Below are 24,965 nucleotides of genomic sequence, written 5' to 3' on the forward strand. Positions count from 1 at the left end.
AGGAAGACGTTATTTTGTCACCTTTATTGATGATTTTTCCAGACGAGTTTGGGTGTTTCCTATGAAGAACAAAGATGAGGTGCTTGAAGTTTTCCTTAAGTGGAAAACTAAAGTTGAAAATCAGACAGGAAGGAAGATTAAGGTTCTCCGATCAGACAACGGTGGAGAATATAAAAGCGATCCTTTCCTGAAGATATGCCAAGATTGTGGCATAGTAAGGCACTTCACCGTAGGTGGAACACCGCAACAGAATGGGGTGGCAGAGCGTATGAATCGAACGCTTGTGGAGAAAGTTCGATGTATGTTATCTAATGCTGGATTAGATAGAAAGTTTTGGACTGAGGCTGTGATGTACGCTCAACATCTCATCAATCATTTGCCATCATCTGCTATAAATGGCGAGACTCCTTTGGAGAAATGGTATGGAAAACCTGCTACTGATTATGACACCTTGCGCATTTTTGGTTCTATTGCATATTATCATGTGAAAGAATCAAAGTTAGATCCAAGAGCAAAGAAGGCTCTATTCATGGGCTTCAATGCTGGTGTTAAGGGATATCGTTTGTGGTGTCTAGAGGCAAAGAAGACGATAATCAGTAGGGATGTTACCTTTCATGAATCTGCCATGTTGAATAAGGTAAATCCAGAAGGAGTGAGTAGTACTTCGCAGCAGGTGGAGTGTACTCCGCAGCAGGTGGAGTTTGAGCAGAGTGTGGTAATTCCAGCAGAAGGTACCACTAGTGATTCTTCATTGGCAGATGCAGAGTCAGATGAGGAAGAGGTTTCTACCCAAGAACCTCAACAGCAATCAGAGCCAATTGCAGTCAGAAGGCAGAGACGAGAAATTCAGAAACCAGCTCGTTTCACTGACATGGTAGCTTATGCACTTCCAGTTGTTGATAATATTCCATCCACTTACACCGAAGCCATTCAGAGTTTAGAGAATAATAGATGGTTAGGTGCAATGGAAGAGGAAATGCAATCTCTAGAGAAAAACAAGACGTGGAAGCTGGCACAACTACCAAAAGGGAAGAAGGCGATTGGTTGCAAATTTGAAGACACTATTGAAGTTTGTGTTATGAGAAGATGTTCGAAGATGTGGAATATCGCCAAGGTGGAGATTTGTTGAATATTGGCAATATCCCACATTAGGAAAAGATAGAAATGGAGGGGGTTTGGTTTGTTATATATAGAACCCCTCCCCCTTTGGTTGTATCATCCCAAAATCTTCTCCTTTGTAATATTTCTAGAGGAAATATTAATTTGGTAGTGTCCGAGGACGTAAGCTAAATTGGCCGAACCTCGTTAAAACTCTGGTATTTTATTTCTTATTTGTTTGCTTTTATTTAATAGCTTTATGTTGGTTATATTTATTTAGTTATTATTGCTATAAATATCTAAGTGAGTTCTGTCTAGTTGTTGGGTTTTAAGCGGGACCATTGTGACCCCTCCAATTTAACTGGGAATTTTCTTAGTATAATTGTTGGCATAATAATTATCTAAATATTTCTGATAATATTGTTATTAATATTATCGTCGCTTCCGCAACAATAATACCATTCATATTCATGTCTCCAGCAATGCTGTATTCATGTCTCAAACCCTCAAAAACTAAAACTATCAAAAACAAAACAAAGCACAACTAAACAAACGAAACAACAAAAGCTTGTAGTAATATGAACAAGTTTAGCAGGTTTGCTATATGACTTCATGCCTAACACAAGTTCATCGTGAGGGGGTTAGTACCATATACCATATACCATATATCACAAGCATATATGATCTTATAATTCCTTCTTTTATCGAAGGGAATTTTTGGTACTTTGGGGAAGAAAGAAATCAAACAGTCATGGCATGCATCACCTAATAAAAGGAATTTTATCCCATTCCTCTTAGCATCAATCCAACCTACTAGGTGCAAGAAGATATTATCATTAAAAAATAAAATTTGCACATTCATAATTAACTTGAACAAATGACTAAACAACTATATGTACAAATTCATTTTGGAATATTATCATTAAAAAATAAAATTTAATCAAAAAAAGCTATGAAAGTTATTAAAAATAAAATTATTAATGATTATTAATAATTTCTAAAATATATCAAAATATAAAAAATGCTAAAACTATCCCAAAACGATTTCAATCACCTAGGTAGGTTACCAAATTCATCCATACCTGTTAAAAGATGACCTATGCTTTGTAAAATATAACAAAATTCTCTCATCACAAAATTACAGCAAAAATATGGGCATACAACCAAGCAAATATGTATATGGGCAAAATTTTGTTGTCTTTTGAGTCTTTTCACCATCCAACCATCCATTAACATGTTTCTTATTAAACTGGTCATAACAATTGATTAATACTTGAATTTTTTAGTTGGTTTCTTATTGAAAAAATATATATACACACATACATAAATGCAAATACCTTGGCATAATAGTCCTTCCAGACCCTACGAGCAATCTGATGACAACCCAAATCAAAGGTGATACGAGTCACAAAAGCCCAAATTCTTGAAGGCGAGGCCCAATAAGCAAATTCCCAGCCCAATCAAGAAATCCATCCATACTTAGTTGAAAATCAGGCCAAATTGTCAAAGTGGCCCAAGTTGTAAAGTTTTATTTTTATTTTTATTTATTTATTTACTTAATTTAAATTTTATGTCAATATTCAGTCCAAGAGTCCTAGATAAAATGACCTTTGACCGAATTTCCATATTAAAATAATTAGGAGTTTTTTTTATTTTAGTTTTCTAATTAGATTAGGACTAGTTATAAGGCCTATTTAAAGGCATGGCTGTCCACCTTGTTAAACACTTATCATTATTATTAAAATTTCAGATTTGTTGAGAGCAGAATTTTCTTTGAGTTTTCTCCAAGATTTTTCTCTTGAGTTTTCTTTAGAAGTTGTTTTAACAATCTTGTGATTGTGGGAGCCATCTTCAACCTTCTTCTTGCCATTGATATTCTTTGGAGGGGAGATTAGAGCCGTTTGAAGGGAGTTGTGAGATCTTTTGAGATTTCAAGGCTTCTTAGGACTTATCTTTTAATTTCTTACTGTCAATTCTTTCTTTATTTCTACTTGTGCTGAATCATTATCTAATCTATTTTCTGTTCTTATTGTGTTTTCAGCCTTTTTCTATCTTAAGGAATCAGCCCAAAAATCCCCAATTTCTAGGGTTCTTGCCGATTCATCCATACTCTTTTTGGGAGAAATTAGATTGCCGAAATTTGGGGAAAATTATCTTGGTGTTCAATTGGGCAGAATCGCAATCTCTTCTAGGGTTTCAAGATTCCTTATTAACACTTATTTCTATTCTCTATTTGATTCTTTACTGTTTTGGGGATTTTATTTCAGATCTGAAAATTCAAAAATTTAATCTTTTAATTTTCTGTTTCGTTTCAGATCTAATTGTTTAAGGTTTTCGTAGGAGTTTCTCATGACTTGGCAACTCGATCTTGGTCCGCGCGCAACCCCGTATCATTTGGTATCAGATTTTGGGCGTTTTGGGTGTTCTTGGTTGATTTCTAAACTGATCTCTATTTTTTAAAGCATAAACAGCAGTTTTACCCAGAAAAATTGTTCAAAAAAATTCATTTGAGTGGGTAAACGTTGTCCGATTGATCTGAAATTTTACATACATGTGTTTGGCACTGTGATTGAATATAAAAAAATTATTCCCGCAAAAAAATCAGTCAAAAAGTCAAAAAAATCGAAAAAAAGACGAAATCCAATAAAAATTTAAAAAAATTCAGCGGGTTGAGTTTGGTGCCCAAACTTTCCAGATCAAAAATTAAATATTTAAGGACATTCGAGATTTAATTTTGTGATTTTTTGAGATCAGGAACACCTCGAACGAAGTTGTCAAGTTACTCCACAGTTTTTCGGGTTTTCTGTTTTCAGCAATTTTTATTGATTCTTAGCTGTAGGTTTTCATTTGTTTACCTTTATTCTTCCTTTACGTTATCTAACACCTTCTTGTTTCTTGTGTTAGTAGGATTTAAACGTGTGCACAACTTCTTCCTCGGTACAACACGAATCAATTGGTGTCTCGTCAGTTTTTGGCATCCTAGTGCAAATTAGGATTCTTTGGTAGTTTGGTTCACACTCTCTAATTGGTTGATATAAACTCTGATAAAGAACTCACAAGATTGAATTCGACCTCATTGAGAATTTGATTTTTTCTTTTTGAGTGATTAACGGTGAGGTTTGATAACTTTTATTTTTGAGTGTTGAGTGTTTTGCAGGTTTTAAAAAAAATGTCTACAGGTGATAATACTAGTGACATATTTAAAAAATTCCAACAACAGTTGGACGAACAGGCTGCTGCACTTCGAGCGTTGACTGCTACTATCAATGAGGTGCGGTTGAATCAAGAGCCTCAATATCGAGATCAAATTAAAGACGATGTGGATAACCAGCCTCCTGCTCATAGGCGCGCTCCTCGGCGTGTCCTTAGAACTGATTATGATCTTCATGATCGTGGACAACCCTCTTTGGCAAAACCAAAGAGCGAGCAGCAACGAGAACATCTCTTTCATACTCGCTGCCATGTACAAGGTAAGCTTTGTAGAGTTATTATTGATGGTGAAAGTTGCTCGAACGTAGCCAGCACGACGATGGTGGAAAAGCTTTGCTTAACCACTACCAAGCATCCACGACCTTATCAACTACAATGGCTTAGCAACGAAAGCCAATTTAAGGTCACTCATCAAGTGCGCATCGCCTTTTCTATCAGTAAATATCAAGACGAAGTCGTGTGCGACGTAGTACCTATTCAAGCCTGCCATTTATTGCTAGGAGAACCATGGCAACTGGATCAAAAAGTCACTCACGATGGTCGTACCAATAGGTATTCTTTCAAGCATCAAGGAAAGAAACTTACCTTAGTGCCGCTCACTCCGGAACAAGTCCATGAGGACCAAATCAAACTGAGAAATTCTGTTAAAACAAGCGAGGAAAAAGAAAAAGAGAATGAAAAAGAGCAAAAAGAGATTGAGAGTGAAAAGGAATGTGAAACAGAAAAGAAATTTGAAAAAGAAGTTGAAGAAAGAAGAGAAAATGAGTTAGAAAAAGAAACAAAAGAAAAGACGAGGAAAGGCTAGTGAGGAATGTTTCCACTAACCAAGATATGAATTTTTCTTGTGTTGCTACTTTTCAGGTTCCTGAAAGATCGAAAGATAACTTTCAACTTCAATACCTCTCAAATGAAAGACGCTTTCATACGATCAACTTAGGCAAAGATGAAATCACACTACATGATCCCGAAGGTAAGCGAGGTAAGGAAATTTTAGAAACCGAGTCCATTGCAGATTTGAAAATTATTGATAAAACTTTTGGTGACTTAGTTCTTAAAAGATCCCCTCATTTTGATCCGATTAATTGTTACTCTTCGATTGTGGTTGATAAAGTCATTACGAAAAGAAGCGTGATTTGTTATTCTCTTGATTTACCTTGTGTAAAATCCTCGAATTTGTCCAAATCTGTTTTGGAGAATAAGGTAACGAAATTTTCCAAATTTGTTTTCAATTTATATTCGTGCCTTAAACAGTTTATGTGGTTGTACATGAAGTTTGAGTTCCATTTGACAAAGGTTAACTCAACAACGGAGATTCGACTACACTATGCCCCCGATGAGCGAAGGTTTGTTTTAAATGAAAAAGGTAAAATCGACCCTTATTCTTCTGCTTATCGAGGTAAGATGCTTGAAACCTTTGAAACACTTTTGTACTCCTCGGATAGTGATAAAGATCGTGTTGATGAACACTTAGATCGAAACGTGCTTGACTGTCCTATTTTATTTATTGATGATCTATCTGTTTTGATGGTTGATAAAAAGATTCTTGTTTTTGATAATGCATGTGTGAGTGAATCTATAGACCGTCGATTAATGCATGGTATGATTATGCAACTCTGTGAACCATGTGAATCTTTTCAAATACCTACTTGTGACGATTATGTTTACCATTTGATTTATTACTCGCAATTTATTCATGGTTTGTGGGAACAATGTGAGACGACTGAATGCCTTAAAACATGTCCATCTTTGTTTCAAATATTTGACGAGGCAGTGGTGAGTAAATTAGATTGTTTGCATGGTAATCTGAATCTGTCCATTCACATGCGTTATACCTGTTCTATTATGCTTATGATTGGACTACAAGCTTATTTCCGTTGCTATTTACTATCTCATGGCTATTCTTCTCAGTGGACTCAATTGCCATTAGTCCCGTTCGATAGAGGAAAGTCGAGTTCATTTGATTTTTCAGATTCGAGGACGAATCTTTTTGAGGAAGGGGGGAATGATACGAGTCACAAAAGCCCAAATTCTTGAAGGCGAGGCCCAATAAGCAAATTCCCAGCCCAATCAAGAAATCCATCCATACTTAGTTGAAAATCAGGCCAAATTGTCAAAGTGGCCCAAGTTGTAAAGTTTTATTTTTATTTTTATTTATTTATTTACTTAATTTAAATTTTTATGTCAATATTCAGTCCAAGAGTCCTAGATAAAATGACCTTTGACCGAATTTCCATATTAAAATAATTAGGAGTTTTTTTTATTTTAGTTTTCTAATTAGATTAGGACTAGTTATAAGGCCTATTTAAAGGCATGGCTGTCCACCTTGTTAAACACTTATCATTATTATTAAAATTTCAGATTTGTTGAGAGCAGAATTTTCTTTGAGTTTTCTCCAAGATTTTTCTCTTGAGTTTTCTTTAGAAGTTGTTTTAACAATCTTGTGATTGTGGGAGCCATCTTCAACCTTCTTCTTGCCATTGATATTCTTTGGAGGGGAGATTAGAGCCGTTTGAAGGGAGTTGTGAGATCTTTTGAGATTTCAAGGCTTCTTAGGACTTATCTTTTAATTTCTTACTGTCAATTCTTTCTTTATTTCTACTTGTGCTGAATCATTATCTAATCTATTTTCTGTTCTTATTGTGTTTTCAGCCTTTTTCTATCTTAAGGAATCAGCCCAAAAATCCCCAATTTCTAGGGTTCTTGCCGATTCATCCATACTCTTTTTGGGAGAAATTAGATTGCCGAAATTTGGGGAAAACTATCTTGGTGTTCAATTGGGCAGAATCGCAATCTCTTCTAGGGTTTCAAGATTCCTTATTAACACTTATTTCTATTCTCTATTTGATTCTTTACTGTTTTGGGGATTTTATTTCAGATCTGAAAATTCAAAAATTTAATCTTTTAATTTTCTGTTTCGTTTCAGATCTAATTGTTTAAGGTTTTCGTAGGAGTTTCTCGTGACTTGGCAACTCGATCTTGGTCCGCGCGCAACCCCGTATCAAAAGGCCTTGAATTTGATCATTCCTATGCTTAGTTCTTCCAATGTTGGGTACTGTGTTGGCTGATGCTGAACTAGTATAAATCAAAGGCATCAGAGTCAGGATTATAACTATAAATTTCGCACTCTGAGAGTTTCACAACCTGCATAACCGGGTATTTAAAATTACCAGCTGCTGAGACTTGCATTTAGTCATTTCGAACTTACACTCACCTAATCTAGAGCCTTATAAATTGTTTTGAGGAGTGAACTGCCCCCTTATGCCTTGATCCATTCCTATCAATGATGTAAAGCAGGAAACTTAAATGCCAAGCACAGTGACTTATTTAAGGATAAAACATACCACAATTGAATGAAAACTAGTTATCGCTCTCCTCACATACTACAAACCACCATCAACAGCATCAACATCTTCCCCCAAATCCATCTCTTTCACCCCGAATGACATGAACACAACACACCATTGGCCCAAAGTTTCATGAGTCTGATTAACTCCCAAAAAACCTGATGAACATGCAAATTTTAGACTAAAATCACTTAAGTTATATTCATAACCAGAAAACTTGCACTAAACAATAATATAAGAAGACTTGATTATTGAATCACTTACAAATGTAGATGTCATGCCAGCACAAGCTCCAGTAGCAAGTCTTTCGAGAATAGATAGCTCGCCATCTTTTCCCGTGAAAAGTTTCTAGAATTCAATAGGAACTAGAAAGCAAACGACTAACTCCATCAAGGGACACGCAATAAGCATCAATACAATTCTAAGATTACATTATGCATATTCTTTTATTACCTTATAAGTTTCATAAGAAAAGAGCTGGACTGCACTGTAAGGTACAACTCTTATCACCTGAACCATTTAGTACTAAATCAATGTCAACAGCAGCTCAGTAAACCATCACAATTACATTATCGAAATCTAATCCCAAAATAAAGAGTGGAAGTAAAAACTACAAAGAACCTGAGGAAGATTTCCCTTCCAGTACCCTTTAATTCCATCATCCTTCCCAATGGATACAAGCGCCTGCAATTTCCTCCCAAATAGTCACCAACATTTAAAATACAATCCAATAAAACTACCTTAATCAGCTGAATTTCAACAAACATATAATTACCAATTCCAGTAAAGATAGAACATGCAGAAATATAACCAAAGATACCTGAGAATTAGAAAAATGAACCCAAAAAAATTTGCTGCAAACTCAGTAGCGTGAAGGTAGAACATAGAACCACTGGATTTGATACAATTTCAATATAACAATCCACCAATCTATCAACATATGAGGAATTGAATATAACCAATGCCTCATACTTTTTTTAGCAAAGCTAGGAAAGATCTGTGCCTACATATCTTTTTATAAAAAAACTCCATTAATTAATCCACAAAAATTTACATAAAAATGAATATGATTAAATCTAACAAATTACAACAGAGATCAAAACATATTCACCAAATATTATTCAAAAAAATATAACAGAAAAAGAAGAATAAATGAAAAACTTCCTTGCTCCTATATTAAAATCACATTGAATTTCAAATAATCAGAAAAAAAGTATCAGAAAAAAAAGGAGAGAATTAAACAAAGAAAGAAGCGATCTGACCTACATAATCTCCAAGGAAGCCATAATCGGTTAGTTTCAATCTTTGAAGCCTAATGGATTTATTTTGCCTACGCCAATATTACAAAGAACGAAAGAACTTTTCTTTCTTTTTTTTCTCCCCTCGGTGGCTCCACCGAGTCAAATTCCTGTGAATTACACGTATTAGTTTTATGCTTCTTTGAACATAAACATTTTATCTGTTTTATTATTATTCTTTTTCGGCATAATAACCTTTTTAGTCCTCCAACTTTAGAAGAAAATTTATTTGAGTATTTTAATTTATAGTTTTTGTCAAATCATTCTAAAATAGATAAAAAAAATTAGCATTTGTTAATTTTATTTGACAGAAACATGAAGAAATTGTATTGTAGATAGATTTTTAAGCAATAAATGTGAACCAATGGTTCTTGCAGATTTTTTCTTTAATTTTATTAGTTTGCCCTAGAGACTTAAGTCTGATATCCATATAAATATGTCTTGTGTCCAAGAGAATCGGAAATGGAGTAAATATGAGACTTGAAAATTATATTTTTGTTGCATTCATTTTCCTTTTTTCCATTAAGTTGAAGCTTCAATTAAAGTGCCAGTTTTTTTTGGGTGTGGCTAGATAAAGATTAGCATTGGGAGACGTCTAAAATAACTTATAGACTATATATGTTCTTTATGCTTCTTGGTGAATGCTAGCACATTGACTGAATTATATCAATGACAATAGATGGTAAAGACACGAAATTTTGTGGACGGAGATAGTAGCTTAGCAACAAAAGCTGTTTGGGATGATGAGCTGGCGTTGATATTTTGTGAACTTTGCGTGAGTGAAGTCAATGCTGGTAATAGACTGACAACTCATCTAAACTCAAAAGTATGGGAAAATGTCATTGCTCTTTTTCAAGCAAAAACACAAAAAAATTATGGAAAACCTCAATTGAAAAATAAGTGGGATACATTAAAAAAGGAATGGAGGTTATGGAGGGAGTTGCTTAAAGAATCTACAGGTATTGGATGGTGTCCATCTAAAAAGACGGTCGATGCTACGGAAGAATGGTGGGCTGCAAAAATACAGGTTAGTGTTAACTTTATCATTATTTTAATGCATAAAGTTTATTGAAATTAATAATTTACAATTATAAAAATCTTAGATAACATTTAAATTTAACATGTTATGTAGGAAAATCCTGATTTTAAAGGATTTAAGAATAAAGGAATTGAACCACGATTGAATGAGTTAATGTGGCAAATGTTTGGTGGTATTGTAGCCACTGGAGAGAACGCATGGGTACCTTCGTCTGGTGTTCTTCCAAGTGGGGTTCCTATGGGAGATGATGCACCTAATGAGGGATTTGGTGATTCAGATGAACATAGTAACGAGAATGAAGGTATTCCTCCTGATGAGGTACCATCAAACCCTTTTCATGAAATCCCTGATCGAAGAAAGCAAACACTTAGGGTTGTACACGGTAAAGGAAAAAAATCAAGTTCAAGTAGAAAATCATCAAGAAATACATTAACTACCCAGATTGAGAAATTATGTGAGAGCATGTCTAGTCCAAGGAAGTCAGTGAATGAAATTATTTTTCCACACTCTCAATATATTATTTCAAATGCAATGGATGTTTTGCGTGCTTTGGGAGATGAAATTCCAAAAAAAGATGAACTGTACTATTTTGCCACCAAAATGTTCCAAATACCGGTGAAACGAGAAGTGTTTTTGAACTTAGATCCAGATGATAGGGTTTGGTGGCTTCGACACGAGTATGCTGAACAAAATCCAATTGCATCATTTTCATCCTTGGTAGCAACATCCTCATTTCCCTTCCAACCATACCATCAACCACCTCCACCATAAGCTCCTTAGAATTATTATTGTAGTATGACTATACTACTTTTTTATATGTAAAACTAATGTATAAAACTTTTTATGTTTGGTATTTTTATGCTATGCTTTTAATCAAGTTTCTGTGTTGTATAGAATGTCACGAAATATTAATTTACTTTCATTTGATTACTTTTTCAGGTTATGGATGAATTTAACAATATGTATAATAGTTTTGATATGAATTATGATACCTCTGAATTAAGTGAAGAAGCTCAACGAAGAATAGCCACAATTGTTACCCAAGTTGAGCACAACAATTATCATAAAGAGGAAGAATATGTGTTAAGCAGTGTATTGGTACACCATGAAACTTATTTCACTATGCAACCGCATATGGATTCAAATTATACTGGTTAAATGTGGGTGGACGAAGTATTAAATGGGCACGATGATCGTTGCATGATTAGTTTTAGGATGCCAAAAAATATATTTCACAGATTGTTGCATGATTTGCAAACAAATTATGGCTTAAAGAATGGGAAAGTATCGGCGATGGAGAAGTTAGCATTATCATTGTACATTCTTGGAAATAGAGAATCAAATTCAAATGCAACAGAGCGATTTCAACGATCTGGGGAAACTGTTAGTCAAATTTTTACTGATATGTTGCATATATTTGCTCGAATGGGAATAGACACGATTAAACCCATTGAAGGTCAATTCGAGGAAGTACCGAACCATATTCGACATGATACAAGATATTGGCCTCACTTTAAGGTAAATTTTACACAATCTTTATATTTTTAAAACATAAATTATTTCTAACTTTTATCTCATTACTTGTATTTATTTTAAAGGATTGTATTAGGGCCATAGATGGAACACACATAAAAGCATGCATTTCGCCTTCTTCTCAAATACCTTATATCGGACGGAAAGGTGAACCAACTCAAAATATTATGGCAGCTTGTGACTTCAACATGTGCTTTATTTTTGCATTTCCTGGTTGGGAAGAAACAGCACATGATAGTAGAATTTTTTTGCAAGCACTTAGAAAGCAAGAGTTGAAGTTTCCACACCCTCCACTAGGTCGAACTTTAATTTTTTAATTACTTTTTACATAAAAAATATTAAAATTTTTAATTTATTTTTAAACTTGATATTATGTTTTACTTTTTTTGTAGGAAAATATTATCTTGTGGATTCCAGATATCCACAAATGGCAGGTTTTCTAGGTCCATATAGGGGGAATGATATCATTTACCTTATTTTCGCCGAGGTAATCATCAAGTATCTGGAAAAAAAGAAATCTTTAATCATGCCCATTCTTCGTTAGCTCTGTGATTGAACGAACATTTGGAGTGTGGAAAAAAAATGGCCAATATTAAGAGATATTCCAAGTTATTCATTCGACAAGCAAATTTTAATAGTTATTGCAACAATGGTTTTGCATAATTACATTCGAAGACATGCTTGGTCAAATGATGAGGATTTTCGAGAATTTGATAATATACCGGACATGCCAGTCTCTTCAAGCCAGTTTGACAGAGGTGAATCGAGTTCTTCTAACAGAGAAAGTGACCTTGAAATCACAATGTTAAGGGAAACCATTGCAACTAGTTTAATGAATCAATATTTGTAAACACATTTTGTATCATAACCTAATTTCTAGTAATAATGAAACTTGTTATGTCTTATGTTACTATATTTTTTTATTAAAAATCATCCATTTAGATACTTCAAAATTTGATCCAAGTATAATGTTATTATTTGTGAAAATAATATTTATCATTGTTATAAAAAATATTTAATTATAACTATAAAAAAATTAAAAATAATTATCATTTTATCTAATAAATAATTTAAATTAATTATATAATTCATTAAAATATTGGAAGATACATTTTAATATTTTATTAAATGAATTTCCATATTTTAATAATTTTAAAAAAGTAAAATAATTTAAATAACTTCTATTATATATCAATTCTAATTTGATGTCCTTAATATCATTTTTCATTCTCACCTCACCGCTACAGCTACGTTTGAATCCAAACACACACTCCACCATTGTTTCTAATCTCACTGCTACAGTACCCAATCTCACTGCTACAGTACCCAATCTCACCGCTACCGTAATTAATCTCACCGCCAGCACTGTTTTTAACCTCACCGGAGGTAAACACACCGCCCATCCAAACTAGCCCTAACTCTTAGCCTTGATGGTGTTTCACTTGTCCTCACCTACGGTAAACATCCCAATCAAATTTCTTTATCAAATAATCTCTTGTAACTTGAATTTAAACGCGATTCAGCGCATTTGAATTTAGACTTATAATGGGTGAGGTTGGGCTGATGTCAAATTTTAGGCCTATTTTCTAGGCCGAGAAATGCTAAATCGAACCTAACCTGGTCCACCCATATTAACCTTTTTACATAAAAATAAATTTAAAAAATATAATAAATTAAATACACTAAAAATATTACAATAAATGTTTCCCAACAAATTGAAAGTACATTAAAAAAATATTTATACTTAAATAACTCTAAGATAGTTACAACTTAATAAGCAAATCCCTCTAAAATAGTAGCAAAATTAATAATAAAACAAGAGTTATACAATATCCAAACAATAACAACAAAATAATAGCAATATCATAACAAAATGATAGCAAAATAGTAGCAGGGAAAAAATTTAGACAAATTTGGGTTGAGTTGGGCCTGGACCAAAAAAATTACTCGAGGTCCGACTCGTTTAGAAAATAGGATTATTATTATTTTTTGCCTAAGTCCATTTTTTAGACCTATATTTTTGCCTAAACCCTCCCGTTTTTTGGACAAGCCTGAGCCTAAGCGAATGGTCTGACCCATAATCAGGTTTAGTTCAAACTCACGTTCTTCTGCATTGACAATAATACTAATATTATCTGAATGGCAAAATGATTACTTTTGTAACTGGTAAAAACAAGTATGTGGCATAATAACAATATAATTAGTGCGACTCGAATTGAGGTCACACTTGAAGCAGTAAACACCCTAACTATCAGATCAACACATAAAATTCAACACACCATATCATTTAAATGTATTATATCATATTTTAAATTAACATCACATCATTTAATTCACTAAACCCCATAAAATTATTAATTTTCAATTATTACAAAAATTATCATAATTTACTTGATTTCTTAAAATATAAAAACCAAAATACATTCCTCACTATAATACACGAATCTATAAAGTACTTTTGCCATGGGAAATGTAATCAGTTTGATAAAAGATTCACTTACTTTGTACTTATCTCATTATGGTTTGATGGGTTTATGTATTAAATGATTTTAAATAAAAAGAGAATTTTACCTTTAATTAATTAATTATTATTCTATTTATTTTATATTTTGATCATTATTTTCAATATTTTTAATTAAAAATTAATTAGTTATAAAAATATTTTAATTATTATGAAATTAAATTACAAATTTCATTATATTTTAATAATATGTTAAATATAATATATATTTTCAGTTATATACGTAAGTTTATTTTAAGTTAGAAGTACACTAAAAAAATTGCAATTACAAAAAATGCATTTTAATAATTATAATCAAATTTAATTATAAAGCAAGATTGGATTTATAACTAGAATATCTCTAGACCTAAATTAAAATAAATATAGGGTAAACTACAATAATAATCATCCAATTATGCTTTTGGTTTTATTTTGGTCACCTAACTATTAATTTTTTCGATTTAGTCACTCAACTTTTTTAGACAAAATATTTTAGTCACTCTTCCATTAGTTGCCGTTAGATGAGTGATGGAAAGTTGACATAGACTTTTTTTATTGGCCTAATAATAAATTTAGCCCTCTAATGTTTACAAAAATTTATTATTTTAGTTTGAATTTTAAAAGATCAATCAAATTATCCCTCACCATTTAGAAAAATTATCAATTTAGTTCTAATTTTTAAAAAAAGAAACAGAAAATTATTTGTAAATATTGAGGGTTAAGTTTGTTGAATTTTTTAGATTTAGGATGAAATTGATAAAGTATGTAATATTGGAGGGCTAAATTTGTTATTAGGCCCAAAAAAAGCCCACATAAGCTTCTTGCCACTAATCTAACGACAATTAATGGGAGAGTGACTAAAATATTTAATTTCGAAAAATTGAGTGACTAAATCAAAAAAATTAATAGTTAAGTGATAAAAAGAAACTAAAGACATAGTTGAGTGACTATTTTTATAGTTTTCCATAAAAATATAAAACCCCCCACACATGGACATACACAAAAATATATAGACTTAAAATCTACAAATAATTTACTTAAGACTTAAAATTCTTAAGGTTTTAACCTCTCCATTAAAATGAGGACCCTTTGAGATAAAAATCTTTTTTTTCTTTTATATTTTAATTTTTTTCCATCAAAATCTTCTAAATAATGATAGCTAATTATTTTACATAAATATAACTTCATTAATTTATCTCAAGGTTAATACATAATGGAATTAAATATAAAATTAAAATACTTCAGTTTAATTGAAATAAAAAAAATTTATAAAAGAAAGAAAATATATTTAATTTTATGGCACATCAATTTTTATTATTTTGTGTTAAAAATAAATAAATAATACATAGATAAATTATAACAATGACATAATTGTCTTTTTATTTAAAATTTGTTTTGTAAATAAATCTCAAATGGATTTATGAGATATTTTTTAAACTTGAGGGGTTTAAACAGATATTTTTCAAATCATAAGAGATAAGTGCATCTGTTTTGGTAGTAAACCGAGTTGTCGACCTCTAAGTTTAGTTTTAATCCCTTAATTTATAAATAAAAATATAATACTCGAATCCACATCTTCATATATTAACAATAATATCCATGTTAGTCGAGTTAGATTCAATTTACTCACTAACACTACATTTACTATCTAAATATTTTTCCCATTTAATTAATAAATCAATCGTATAAGTGCAGCATTTTCTTCTCCAAATCTGAAATGAATCAAACCCACACGGAAGACAACAGTTAAAAATAGCGAAGGCTAAGACTGAGACACTGGTTAGACAGACACCCACAAAGATTCATTTAACAGACAAATTCAATTAAAGCCTCCATTAATGTTTCTTCTAAGGGAAGATGAAGCCCAGTTTCATTTCAAAAACTAAAATGAATAAAGTAATTTGATTTAAGGACCAAAAAGCAAGAAACAGGAAAAGCTGAAAAAAGTTGGTCCTTGTGTTTGAGGCTAAACTCATCATCACATTCAGAAATCACATGCTGTTTATCTTTTGTTTAATACTTTAATACTCCTTTTAAAAGGATGGTAATGTTCCCGTAATCAAAGTTTTGAATAACAGACAAAGCACTTTTCCAACTTTAAAACTTGAATTTAAGATTTTATTAATCTTTCCATCTACCTTTATAGTTTATACTATATTAATTTGAATAAAAAACAAAACCCAAAGAAAAAAAAAAATTTAAAAGCAAAGAAAAGGCCAAGAAAGAGAATAGAAATATAGATGCCTGCATTATCTAAAAGCTTGTTACTTGTTAGAGTACTGTTTTCTTTTAGCTGATTAGCTACTGGCATTCCAGAGATTTTTCCTCCCAGAGTTTGTTTTAAGGTTTTAACACTGAGATTTTAAATCTGAATCCAACTTTGGGTTTTAATTTCTTTTCTGAATCCTAGTCAAAAGGTATTTGATTTGGGTCAGTTCAGCTGCTCTCATTCCTTCAAAATTTTCCTTTTGTTTTATTTTATTTGGTATTTTCAGTTGGTTGCATATCTGGGTTTTATTTAGTTTTTACTGAACTTTAAAGAACAGCTTTTTGAGCTTTTTTTAGCTTTGATTTGTACCTCAAGTTTGGGGACCTTTTTTTATTGTTTGTTTTTTCCAGCTACTGTTACATTAATTATATTTTATTTTTCTTGGTAGTGTGGTTTTTAAAAGATTTGATAGAATTAGATGGGTAGTTCCAGTTTTGTGATTCAAGTAAGTGAGCTTTCTTTAGGGGATATTTCAAAGTACTATTGATGGTAATTAAAACTGCCGCAGTCTATAAAATTTAAAGAGCTTTTTGGGGGTTCTTTAAAAGTTCAATCAATTGTTGTTTAGGCTGGAGAGTGGAGACAGTTAGAGACAAGAGGGTTAGATTTGAAGCAAAGCTGAGAGAGAATAATAAACCCAGAAATGTTGTTGATTTTTTTTTTAATGTTTTAGATTGTTGAAATGTTTTGCTTTTTAAAGGTTTGCTCATATTCTTTTAGGGAAATAGATTTTGTCCTAGGTTGTTCCTTCTTATCTTTATTTGAGAAGATTGATTTTCTGGTAACTATGTGGTGACATTTGAACAATGATTTGCTTCTTTTCCTTTTTTGTGTCTTTGTGTTTGCAGATGAACAGTCCTTGATGAGCTGATTGCTGTTGGACTATTGGAGTTTGATATGGAAAAAAAGAGTTGGTTGTGGAAGAGGAAGTCTTCTGAGAGAAGTCCTGGTGAAACTGAAAGTTCCGGATCTATATCATCGCAGTCCGAGAGATTTTCAGATGATCAGGTAGTTGGATAATCTCATCCTTAATCATCATCAATTTTAGCTTATATACTTTTCTTTCTTCTTCTCATGGTTTAGTTACTAGATTCTTTAGCTATGCTCCCATTAATGTGAATTCTGGAGAGTTTCTGTTTGTATCATTCATGGTTAACTTTGTTTATATCATTCATATGAATCCATCTCTCTTTTTCAACTGCCAGAAATTCCTTGATGACAGTTTTGACTTATGCTCCTTTTCCTTATAGCACTGAATTACAGTTCATATTTTTCAACATAGTTGTTTTCTATTTCTCTTGTCAAGTTGATATATCTATAGTAAGACATTAATGGGGGTAATGGGGTTATTTCATCTGATAATCATGTTAGTTACCTATCAATTGCTTGAAGTTCTTGTGCCGTTACTTAGGCGAAAGAAGTAATATCAAGTAGAGGAAAGCATATTGGGAGGTTAAAGCTGCGTTTTAAGGCGCTTTTGGTGCAATGAGTGATGCTGCCATTAGGATTCAAGGGTACAAATTAAATTCTTTTTGGGTAATGCATCTTTTAATCTGATACCTTAAGCATATTGTCCAAAATGAAAAGTTACTAGTTTTAGTTGAACATGGTGAAAGTTGATATAAAGCAACCTGTATGATTATTCAGTAGGCATTTTTTAAAGCTACATGTCGCCTGTCGGTTGAAAGCATCTTGTGAAGCATGATAACAAGACAGGTAGAGACGATGTAGTTACGGTCTCATCTCCGGCTAAAGTTTCCATGTTTCCATTTTGAGATGGTCTGAGCTGCTTTGCTCTCAAATTGTATTCTTGGAAAAATTATAACGCGATGTCTTCACCAAAGATATGCTTATTTCAATCAGATGTAAATAGAAAATAGAATAAAGCTTAAAGCAGTTATATTTCGATGAGTTGAAATTGTGCTCGAGTTTTCTATTAAGGAGATAATTTTCTAATTTGAACCAGATCCAGTTGGTTTTCTCCAATTCAGATTGATTTTCATCTCTCTAATTTGTTGAATCAGGAGGCTTTCAAGGCATCATCACCTAATGATTGCACAAAATCACCTGAAGTGTCGTCAAAAGCTTCAGCCGTTCCTGAAGAAGTGAATGATAGCATTAGGAGTTTGACAGAGAAATTATCAGCTGCTCTAGTAAATGTTAGTGCCAAAGAGGACTTGGTGAAGCAACATGCCAAAGTTGCCGAAGAAGCTATTGCAGGTATTAATTTACAAGTTTGGGAACTTGTTCTACATGGTTCTTTTTCTTTTCCGTTCATCTTTGTTTTCTTGGTTATAGTCTACTTACTATAATCTAGTTATATTTTTTATTGAACTTCAGGTTGGGAAAAAGCTGAAAATGAAGTACTGGTATTAAAGCAAAAACTAGAGACTGCAGTTCAGCAAAACTCAGCATTGGAAGACCGGGTGACTCATCTTGATGGAGCTCTCAAGGAATGTGTTAGGCAGTTAAGACAAGCAAGAGAGGAGCAGGAGCAGAAGATCAATGAAGCTGTCGCAAATACTACCCGGGACTGGGAAACTATCCAATTTGAATTCGAAAGCCAGTTGCTTGAGCTCCAAAATAAAGCCGAATCTGTTAAGTCTGAGCCCCCTCCTCCCTTCAGTCCCGATCTTTTGCATAAGATTGAAGCTTTGAAGAAGGAAAATTCAGCCCTCAAGCTTGAGCTCTCATCTCAGTTAGAAGAGTTGCAAATCAGAACAATTGAAAGGGACTTAAGCACCCAAGCAGCTGAAACAGCTAGCAAACAACACTTAGAGAGCATAAAGAGGGCCGCAAAGCTTGAAGCAGAATGCCGAAGACTCAAAGCCATAGGCTCTAAATCGTCCTTCACAAATGACTGTAAATCCCCAGCTGCCTCCTCGATTTATGTTGAATCCTTCATGGGTAGTCAATCCGACAGCGGAGAACGGCTGCATGTGGTGGACACTGATACCCAAAAGATGAGTGGCTTGGAGGCAAACAAAGGAGAACCTAGTTGTTCCGACTCATGGGCGTCAGCCTTAATTGCTGAACTTGATCAATTCAAAAACGAAAAGGTCATCAACAGAAATGTCCCTAGTTCTTCTATTGAGATTGATCTCATGGATGATTTTCTTGAGATGGAGCAACTTGCTGCATTACCTGATACCAAGAATGAAAATCAATGTCTTGAATCAAAAGCTACTGTCAAACAATCCAATGATGGTGATAGCTCTTTGAAGGCTGAGCTTGAAGCCATGATTCATCGAACAACAGAACTTGAAGAAAAGTTGGAGAAGATAGAAGCCGAGAAAGCTGAACTAGAAATTGCTCTTGCCAAAAGTCAAGAAAGTCTAGAAGCATCGGAACTAGAGTTGAGGGACAGTGAATTAAAATTGGAGGAGTTGCAAAGAGAGCTCAGCAAGGCAAATGAAGCAAAGCAACATCTCGAGTCTCAACTCAGTATCATGGAAACAGATGCAGAGACAATGTCAGCAAAGATTGACGCATTAGGAGCAGAAATTGAAAAGGAAAGGGCACTGTCGGTGCAAATTTCAGCTGATGCAAATGAGTCAAAGCAACTTCTTGAGTCTCAACTTGTTAGCATTGAAGCAGAGGCTCGGATGATGTCTGCAAAGGTTGGTTCATTGGAAACAGAAGTTGAAAAGGAAAAGGCATTGTCAGCACAGATTACAGTGAAGTGTCAAGAATTGGAAGAAGAGCTTTCAAGAACGAGACAGGAAGCTGAGCTCCAGCAAACTGCAAACTCGAACGTTGAAGTGAAGATAAAACAGGTAACTCTTCAGCCTTCATGCATTGATGAAATTACACTAGCATAAGACATCTCTATGCAATTATTGAATTTATTAGTGTTAAAGTTATGGTATGTTGCATCTTTCTGATAGTCATGAGACCCAATGGCAGGAGGATTTGGCCGTTGCTGCTGGAAAACTTGCTGAGTGTCAAAAAACAATAGCATCTTTAGGGCAGCAACTGAAATCTCTTGCGACACTTGAAGACTTTTTAATCAACACCACGAGCATACCGGAGTTCTCTAGAGGAGTGTCGTTGATTACGAAATCTAGTGAACCTTGGAAGTTACATTCTAATGAAACATATTCACCCAAAGCAGATCCAGAGTCAAAAAGAGTTGGTGCTGACCATTCTAGCCCTCAAGGAAATAAGAATGATGGAAATGGCAACACACCACCATCTTCATCCTCGTCTTCAATTGTGTCATCAACTCATGCCAGTTCAGAGAAGAACCGAAATGGTTTCGCAAAATTTTTCACTCGGAGTAAGAATGGGATCCAACTAGAAATTTAAGAGATATAGATTAGTGTAAAAACAAAGAAATTATTTGTCATTTAAAAGGTAGTGGTTAAATACTGTTTAATCACCATTTATACATGAATGGTTGTCTGGATTCTGGATACAGAAGTTTGAAGTTGAGAACCTTAATTGCCAGTACCTGGGGCTATAGTTTCTCCATCTTTTGAAGAAAAATACAGCAACTTCCTTCAAGTTATTAAGAAGTTATTTAGTTGTGTTTGATCATCTAATCCATTTTAATCACTGTGGTTGGTTTCTTGGGAAAAAAGGGAAGAACTTAATATTGTTGGTTTTGCTGCAGTGCTTTGTTTATGAAGGCTTGCAAATGAAGTTTATGTCTGGCCTGCATGGTTACATATAATTTGATATGGATTCTGTTTTTTCATTGGATTCTAAATTTCCCAAAGCAGGAATATTAAATGTTCATTGTTCTTGGAATAAGTAATAAATGGTCCCTCAAAAAAAGTATGTAATTAAAGAGCACATGTTTCTTTAATCATTCTTATGAATTCAAGTGTGAAGACTCTAGTTTCTAGGTGACATTGGATGAAGCAATTGACCAATTGATGGAGTCGGTAGGTCTAACTGAACCCATGAATTTGCTAAAACAACCCAATTTGGACGATAGGTCCTAAGTCACATATGCTTGAAGTGAGTATTCGATTTTAGGTTATATTTATGTATATTTGGAGAAGATAGAATGTAAGAGTATTTTTAATAATAAGATTATATATTATATTATTTAGGTAAGTTATATTATTTTGTTTGGTTTATTTGGTTAAAACGTAAAATTTTATTGTTTAATTTATAGAATATAATATTATCTAAATTATATTTTATTAAATTATCCTTATTATAATTTTTTTCTTACAAGTTTAGTTCTTTAACCTTAGTCAAAAGATATTGATACGAAACTAAATAGAGCTCTTCCATTGGATTCCTTATATTCTCATTTTTTATTATAGAAACTTAAATCTCATTATGTATCTATTCCTATATATATTACTATAGAAATGGAAAAATCGCATAAAATGCAACTGGAGTGGTAGAGTCAAAGTCGAAAAGAGGATCCTTTACTTCTTTCTCTCATGAGACTTTCATCCCGCACGGCTCCTAAATGATAAAAGTAAAGAACTTATCTTCTTTCTTCTTTTTTTGGTTAACTTCCTCGCGTATGTATAATATCAAATTCATTTGATTTCTAAAACAAATTGCTAATCTTTAACTTTTCGAGTAATCCTTCATCAGCTTTATGGGTTGTCTCAGGCCTTACAATTCACCTTTATCTAAGTTCAAGTTGATTATGCTTCGCCTCTTACTTGGAGAAAGACGATCAAACAATTCCCAATCATTTTATATAATTCACAAAAAGAAACTCTAGATATTTGATATGTTTCTCTTTGGATGAGATCTCAATTCCAACAATGATTTTATTAGATATCTTACAACTAACTTACTTAATATACTATTTATATTAAATATGATAACCAATAGTTTTATCTATTTTTGTTAATATATTAAGTTGAAATATTATAATAAATTGAGAAAAATATATACATAATATATATAAGAAAAAAGGTAATACAATGAAGAGATGAAATTAACCAAAATTATGAAAAGGAAGGGTAAAAATATCATAATGTGAAGAATACCTTTGGAATGGTAAATTATTTAAGAATACCCCTATATTTTGAAATCTTGATATTATTGGGAATATAACATTACTCTAGAGAGACATATTACTAGATAGATTAGTTTGGCTTATTTGTCTAGTACGATGTTTGGTTGTCAAAATGTAATATTATTTAAAAGCATATTTTATTAAATTATTCCTGTTATATATAGATTTTACTTTTTAACAAGTTTGATTCTTTTAAATTGATTTAAATAATAAAAGCAAAAGATAAAATTGCTTAAAATTTTAAATTTTGTTCGAAATGTAAAATTATCTATAAAAAAAGGTAGTATTGGAATTACCTCTATATTTCTAAATTTTGACACTGCCGTCATGCTAATGTTTGAAATTCGAACATGAAAATCACATTATGGAATATTATATTTCTACCAACAAAGATTAAGATCTTTGCGAACTAAACGTGAAAATATTATGTAAGAACATAAAATTGCCTCTCAAAAATTGAAGATGATTGAACTAAATGACTCTCAATAAGCAGAATCTTATATTTTCTGTGGCGATTTAAGATTATGGAATAACAATCTTTTGTTTGGATTTTGAAGATTATTTTGAGTTAAAATTATCATATTGCCGCCCGTATTAAAATGTGGTAATATAGGGATAATCTCGTTACCACATCTTCTTTATGTAGTGTAAGATTTAGGATGGAATATTGATTTTATGAAAAATTTCCCCTTCTTTATAAATTTAATTTAATTGAATAAGCCTTATTTGTACTAAGGATTAGCTTCACTTATGTTAATATCTAAATATCTGGATATTACCTTCAATTTGTACAAAACGACTGGGTATATTTTTACATTTGAATTAAAAAGGTATAATAATAAATTTACCCTTAACATTTATTCTTTTTGTCACTTTAGTTTAATTCTTTTTCTAGGATCACTCTGATTCTCAACCTTAAATTTTAATTAAATTGCTTTCTTTTAGACGGAAAAGTTAATCGGACAATTAAAAATTTAATGACACGGGTGTAGTCACTCTCTTAGCATACTATGTATACTTTGTAAAAATAATAAAAATTCAACAAGTTACAAAAATGTTCAAAAAAGTTTTAGAACAATTATCCATGTTAGCAGATGTAGATAGCCACGTAGGCTATCACATTTGTGCTATTAAAATTATAACAATTCAATTGACTTTTCCGTCTAAAAAGAGAACGATTTGACTAAAAATTAAAAGTTGAGGGTTAAAGTGATAAAAAATAGACCAAAGTCATAAAATGGGTAAACATTAGGTTTCGATGCCAATTAAAAATACATATACTTATTATGTTTTTTAATTTTATACGAAGAATTATTATTTTAAAAAATATTTTGAGAGATAAATGTTATTTTACTAATTTTATTGCCATTATAAAAATTCATCGACGACATGATAATAATGTCAAATTGTTTGACTAACAAGAACAACTTAATAGAATGTGGGTGATTTTATGTTTTCTTAATTAAATAATAAAATTTTACATTATTGAATAATCTTATAAACTCCATAGGCAAAAAGAACGTTAGTGTTATGTTCTAATTTGTTTTTGCAAGTGAAGCTTACTCCATCAGTTCCTTCCACTGATGGTGGATTTTTTTGTTTTAACATTTAATGTTTTATTTGGAATCAGATTGCAAATAAAAAAGTTCCATGTCATTTTATAAATATCAAACGTTAATTATATTATAATTTAATCTTATTTAATTCCTTTTAATAGTATTGGAATTAAATTTTAAATTTTTTTTATTAATTATTAAAATTTATATGAATCTTTGTAATCGATACGGTTCTATGGTGTAGTGGTTAGCACTCTGGACTTTGAATCCAGCGACCTGGGTTCGACTCCCGGTAGGACCTTTTTGCTCTTAGAAAAGAGAATCTCAAAATCATAATTTTTTGAATAAGTACTTCCCATCTTACTTTGAGATAAAGGTTCAATCGAAGTGTTGAAGCTTGCAACATCAAAGGAATCTGCTAGGATTACATTTTGTAATGTAAGAAACCAAAGAAAACCCCAGAAGTTGTATTTTTGCTAAGGAACGAAAAATAACTGGAAACTAAACTAAAACCAGGACCAAGGAAATAACAAACACCAACACATCCGAGGTGGCAAGAAGCCCCACAGGAACAAAGATATGTGTCTCAAGCCAAGAGCGCTCATATTGGCACTTGCATTCGCTGCTGAAAATTAAGCTTAGTGTTACCTTAATAATTTAAACATGTTTGTTGATTTATTAGTCTTTGGGTAGCTTTCATTTCAACCTTAGAAAATATTCTTCTTTGTTTGCTTGAGTGATATGGGTACTTGATTTTATGGCTTCATTGAGAGATTGGTGCAGTTTCAGGGCGTTAGATGGGGCTTTGGGGTGTTTGCTGTGTTAGGAGGATAAGAACAGCCCGTGGGGCAGCCTTTTTTATGTAAAGGATCCACGGTCTAAAATCCCACAATTTAGAAGGAAGTCCTTTTAGATATACACCAGGCATTGGAAGTGGCCAGATATGATATTCAGCACTGTGATTGGTGGGCTGGACAAGATTTGCTCGCAATCATGCTTCTTCATGAAAAGGTTAAAAGGTCTTTTTCAATCTCGATGTTTATCCTACCTATTAATCTTTTGGGAAGCTTTTCTTTGCATTAGCTTGTTGGATATGGTTGTAGGCAGTGGAAGCGTTGAATCC

General features: G+C 32.5%; 2 protein-coding genes, 1 long non-coding RNA gene and 1 other non-coding gene across 13 annotated transcripts; 3 read left to right on the top strand and 1 right to left on the bottom strand.

Moving 5' to 3' along the window:
* Window positions 1–7,309: 7,309 nt before the first annotated feature.
* Window positions 7,310–9,051, bottom strand: LOC107900320 (uncharacterized). 2 transcript variants are annotated; one of them, XR_005914440.1, is made up of 7 exons: window positions 8,915–9,051; window positions 8,274–8,336; window positions 8,106–8,162; window positions 7,917–8,017; window positions 7,686–7,810; window positions 7,520–7,582; window positions 7,310–7,380 (listed from the first exon to the last, which is right to left on the bottom strand). It is a non-coding gene; the product is annotated as an uncharacterized lncRNA (long non-coding RNA). The 2 variants fall into 2 exon arrangements; XR_001684885.2 differs by having other exon boundaries at window positions 7,316–7,449.
* A 733-nt stretch (window positions 9,052–9,784) lies between these two features.
* On the top strand, window positions 9,785–10,847 carry LOC107900021 (uncharacterized). The gene is made up of 2 exons (XM_016825749.2): window positions 9,785–9,977; window positions 10,083–10,847. The coding sequence occupies exon 2, from the start codon at window positions 10,143–10,145 to the stop codon at window positions 10,758–10,760; it is 618 nt and encodes a 205-aa protein (XP_016681238.2). The 5' UTR covers window positions 9,785–9,977; window positions 10,083–10,142; the 3' UTR covers window positions 10,761–10,847.
* Window positions 10,848–16,171: 5,324 nt separating this feature from the next.
* LOC107901417 (filament-like plant protein) lies at window positions 16,172–20,808 on the top strand. 9 transcript variants are annotated; one of them, XM_016827415.2, is made up of 5 exons: window positions 16,172–16,439; window positions 17,140–17,299; window positions 18,316–18,511; window positions 18,632–20,067; window positions 20,198–20,808. In XM_016827415.2, exons 2-5 carry the CDS (start codon window positions 17,189–17,191, stop codon window positions 20,597–20,599), a joined length of 2,145 nt encoding a protein of 714 aa, XP_016682904.1. In that variant the 5' UTR covers window positions 16,172–16,439; window positions 17,140–17,188; the 3' UTR covers window positions 20,600–20,808. The 9 variants fall into 9 exon arrangements, with proteins under 9 accessions (XP_016682904.1, XP_016682908.1, XP_016682905.1 ...); XM_016827419.2 differs by having other exon boundaries at window positions 16,177–16,367; XM_016827416.2 differs by having other exon boundaries at window positions 16,194–16,452.
* Window positions 20,809–24,071: 3,263 nt separating this feature from the next.
* On the top strand, window positions 24,072–24,143 carry TRNAQ-UUG (transfer RNA glutamine (anticodon UUG)). Its single transcript has one exon. It is a non-coding gene; the product is annotated as a tRNA-Gln (tRNA).
* The last annotated feature ends 822 nt before the right edge of the window (window positions 24,144–24,965 follow it).

The sequence above is a fragment of the Gossypium hirsutum genome, chromosome D06, assembly GCF_007990345.1.
Source record: "Gossypium hirsutum isolate 1008001.06 chromosome D06, Gossypium_hirsutum_v2.1, whole genome shotgun sequence".
In the NCBI taxonomy this organism is placed as follows: Eukaryota; Viridiplantae; Streptophyta; class Magnoliopsida; order Malvales; family Malvaceae; genus Gossypium; species Gossypium hirsutum.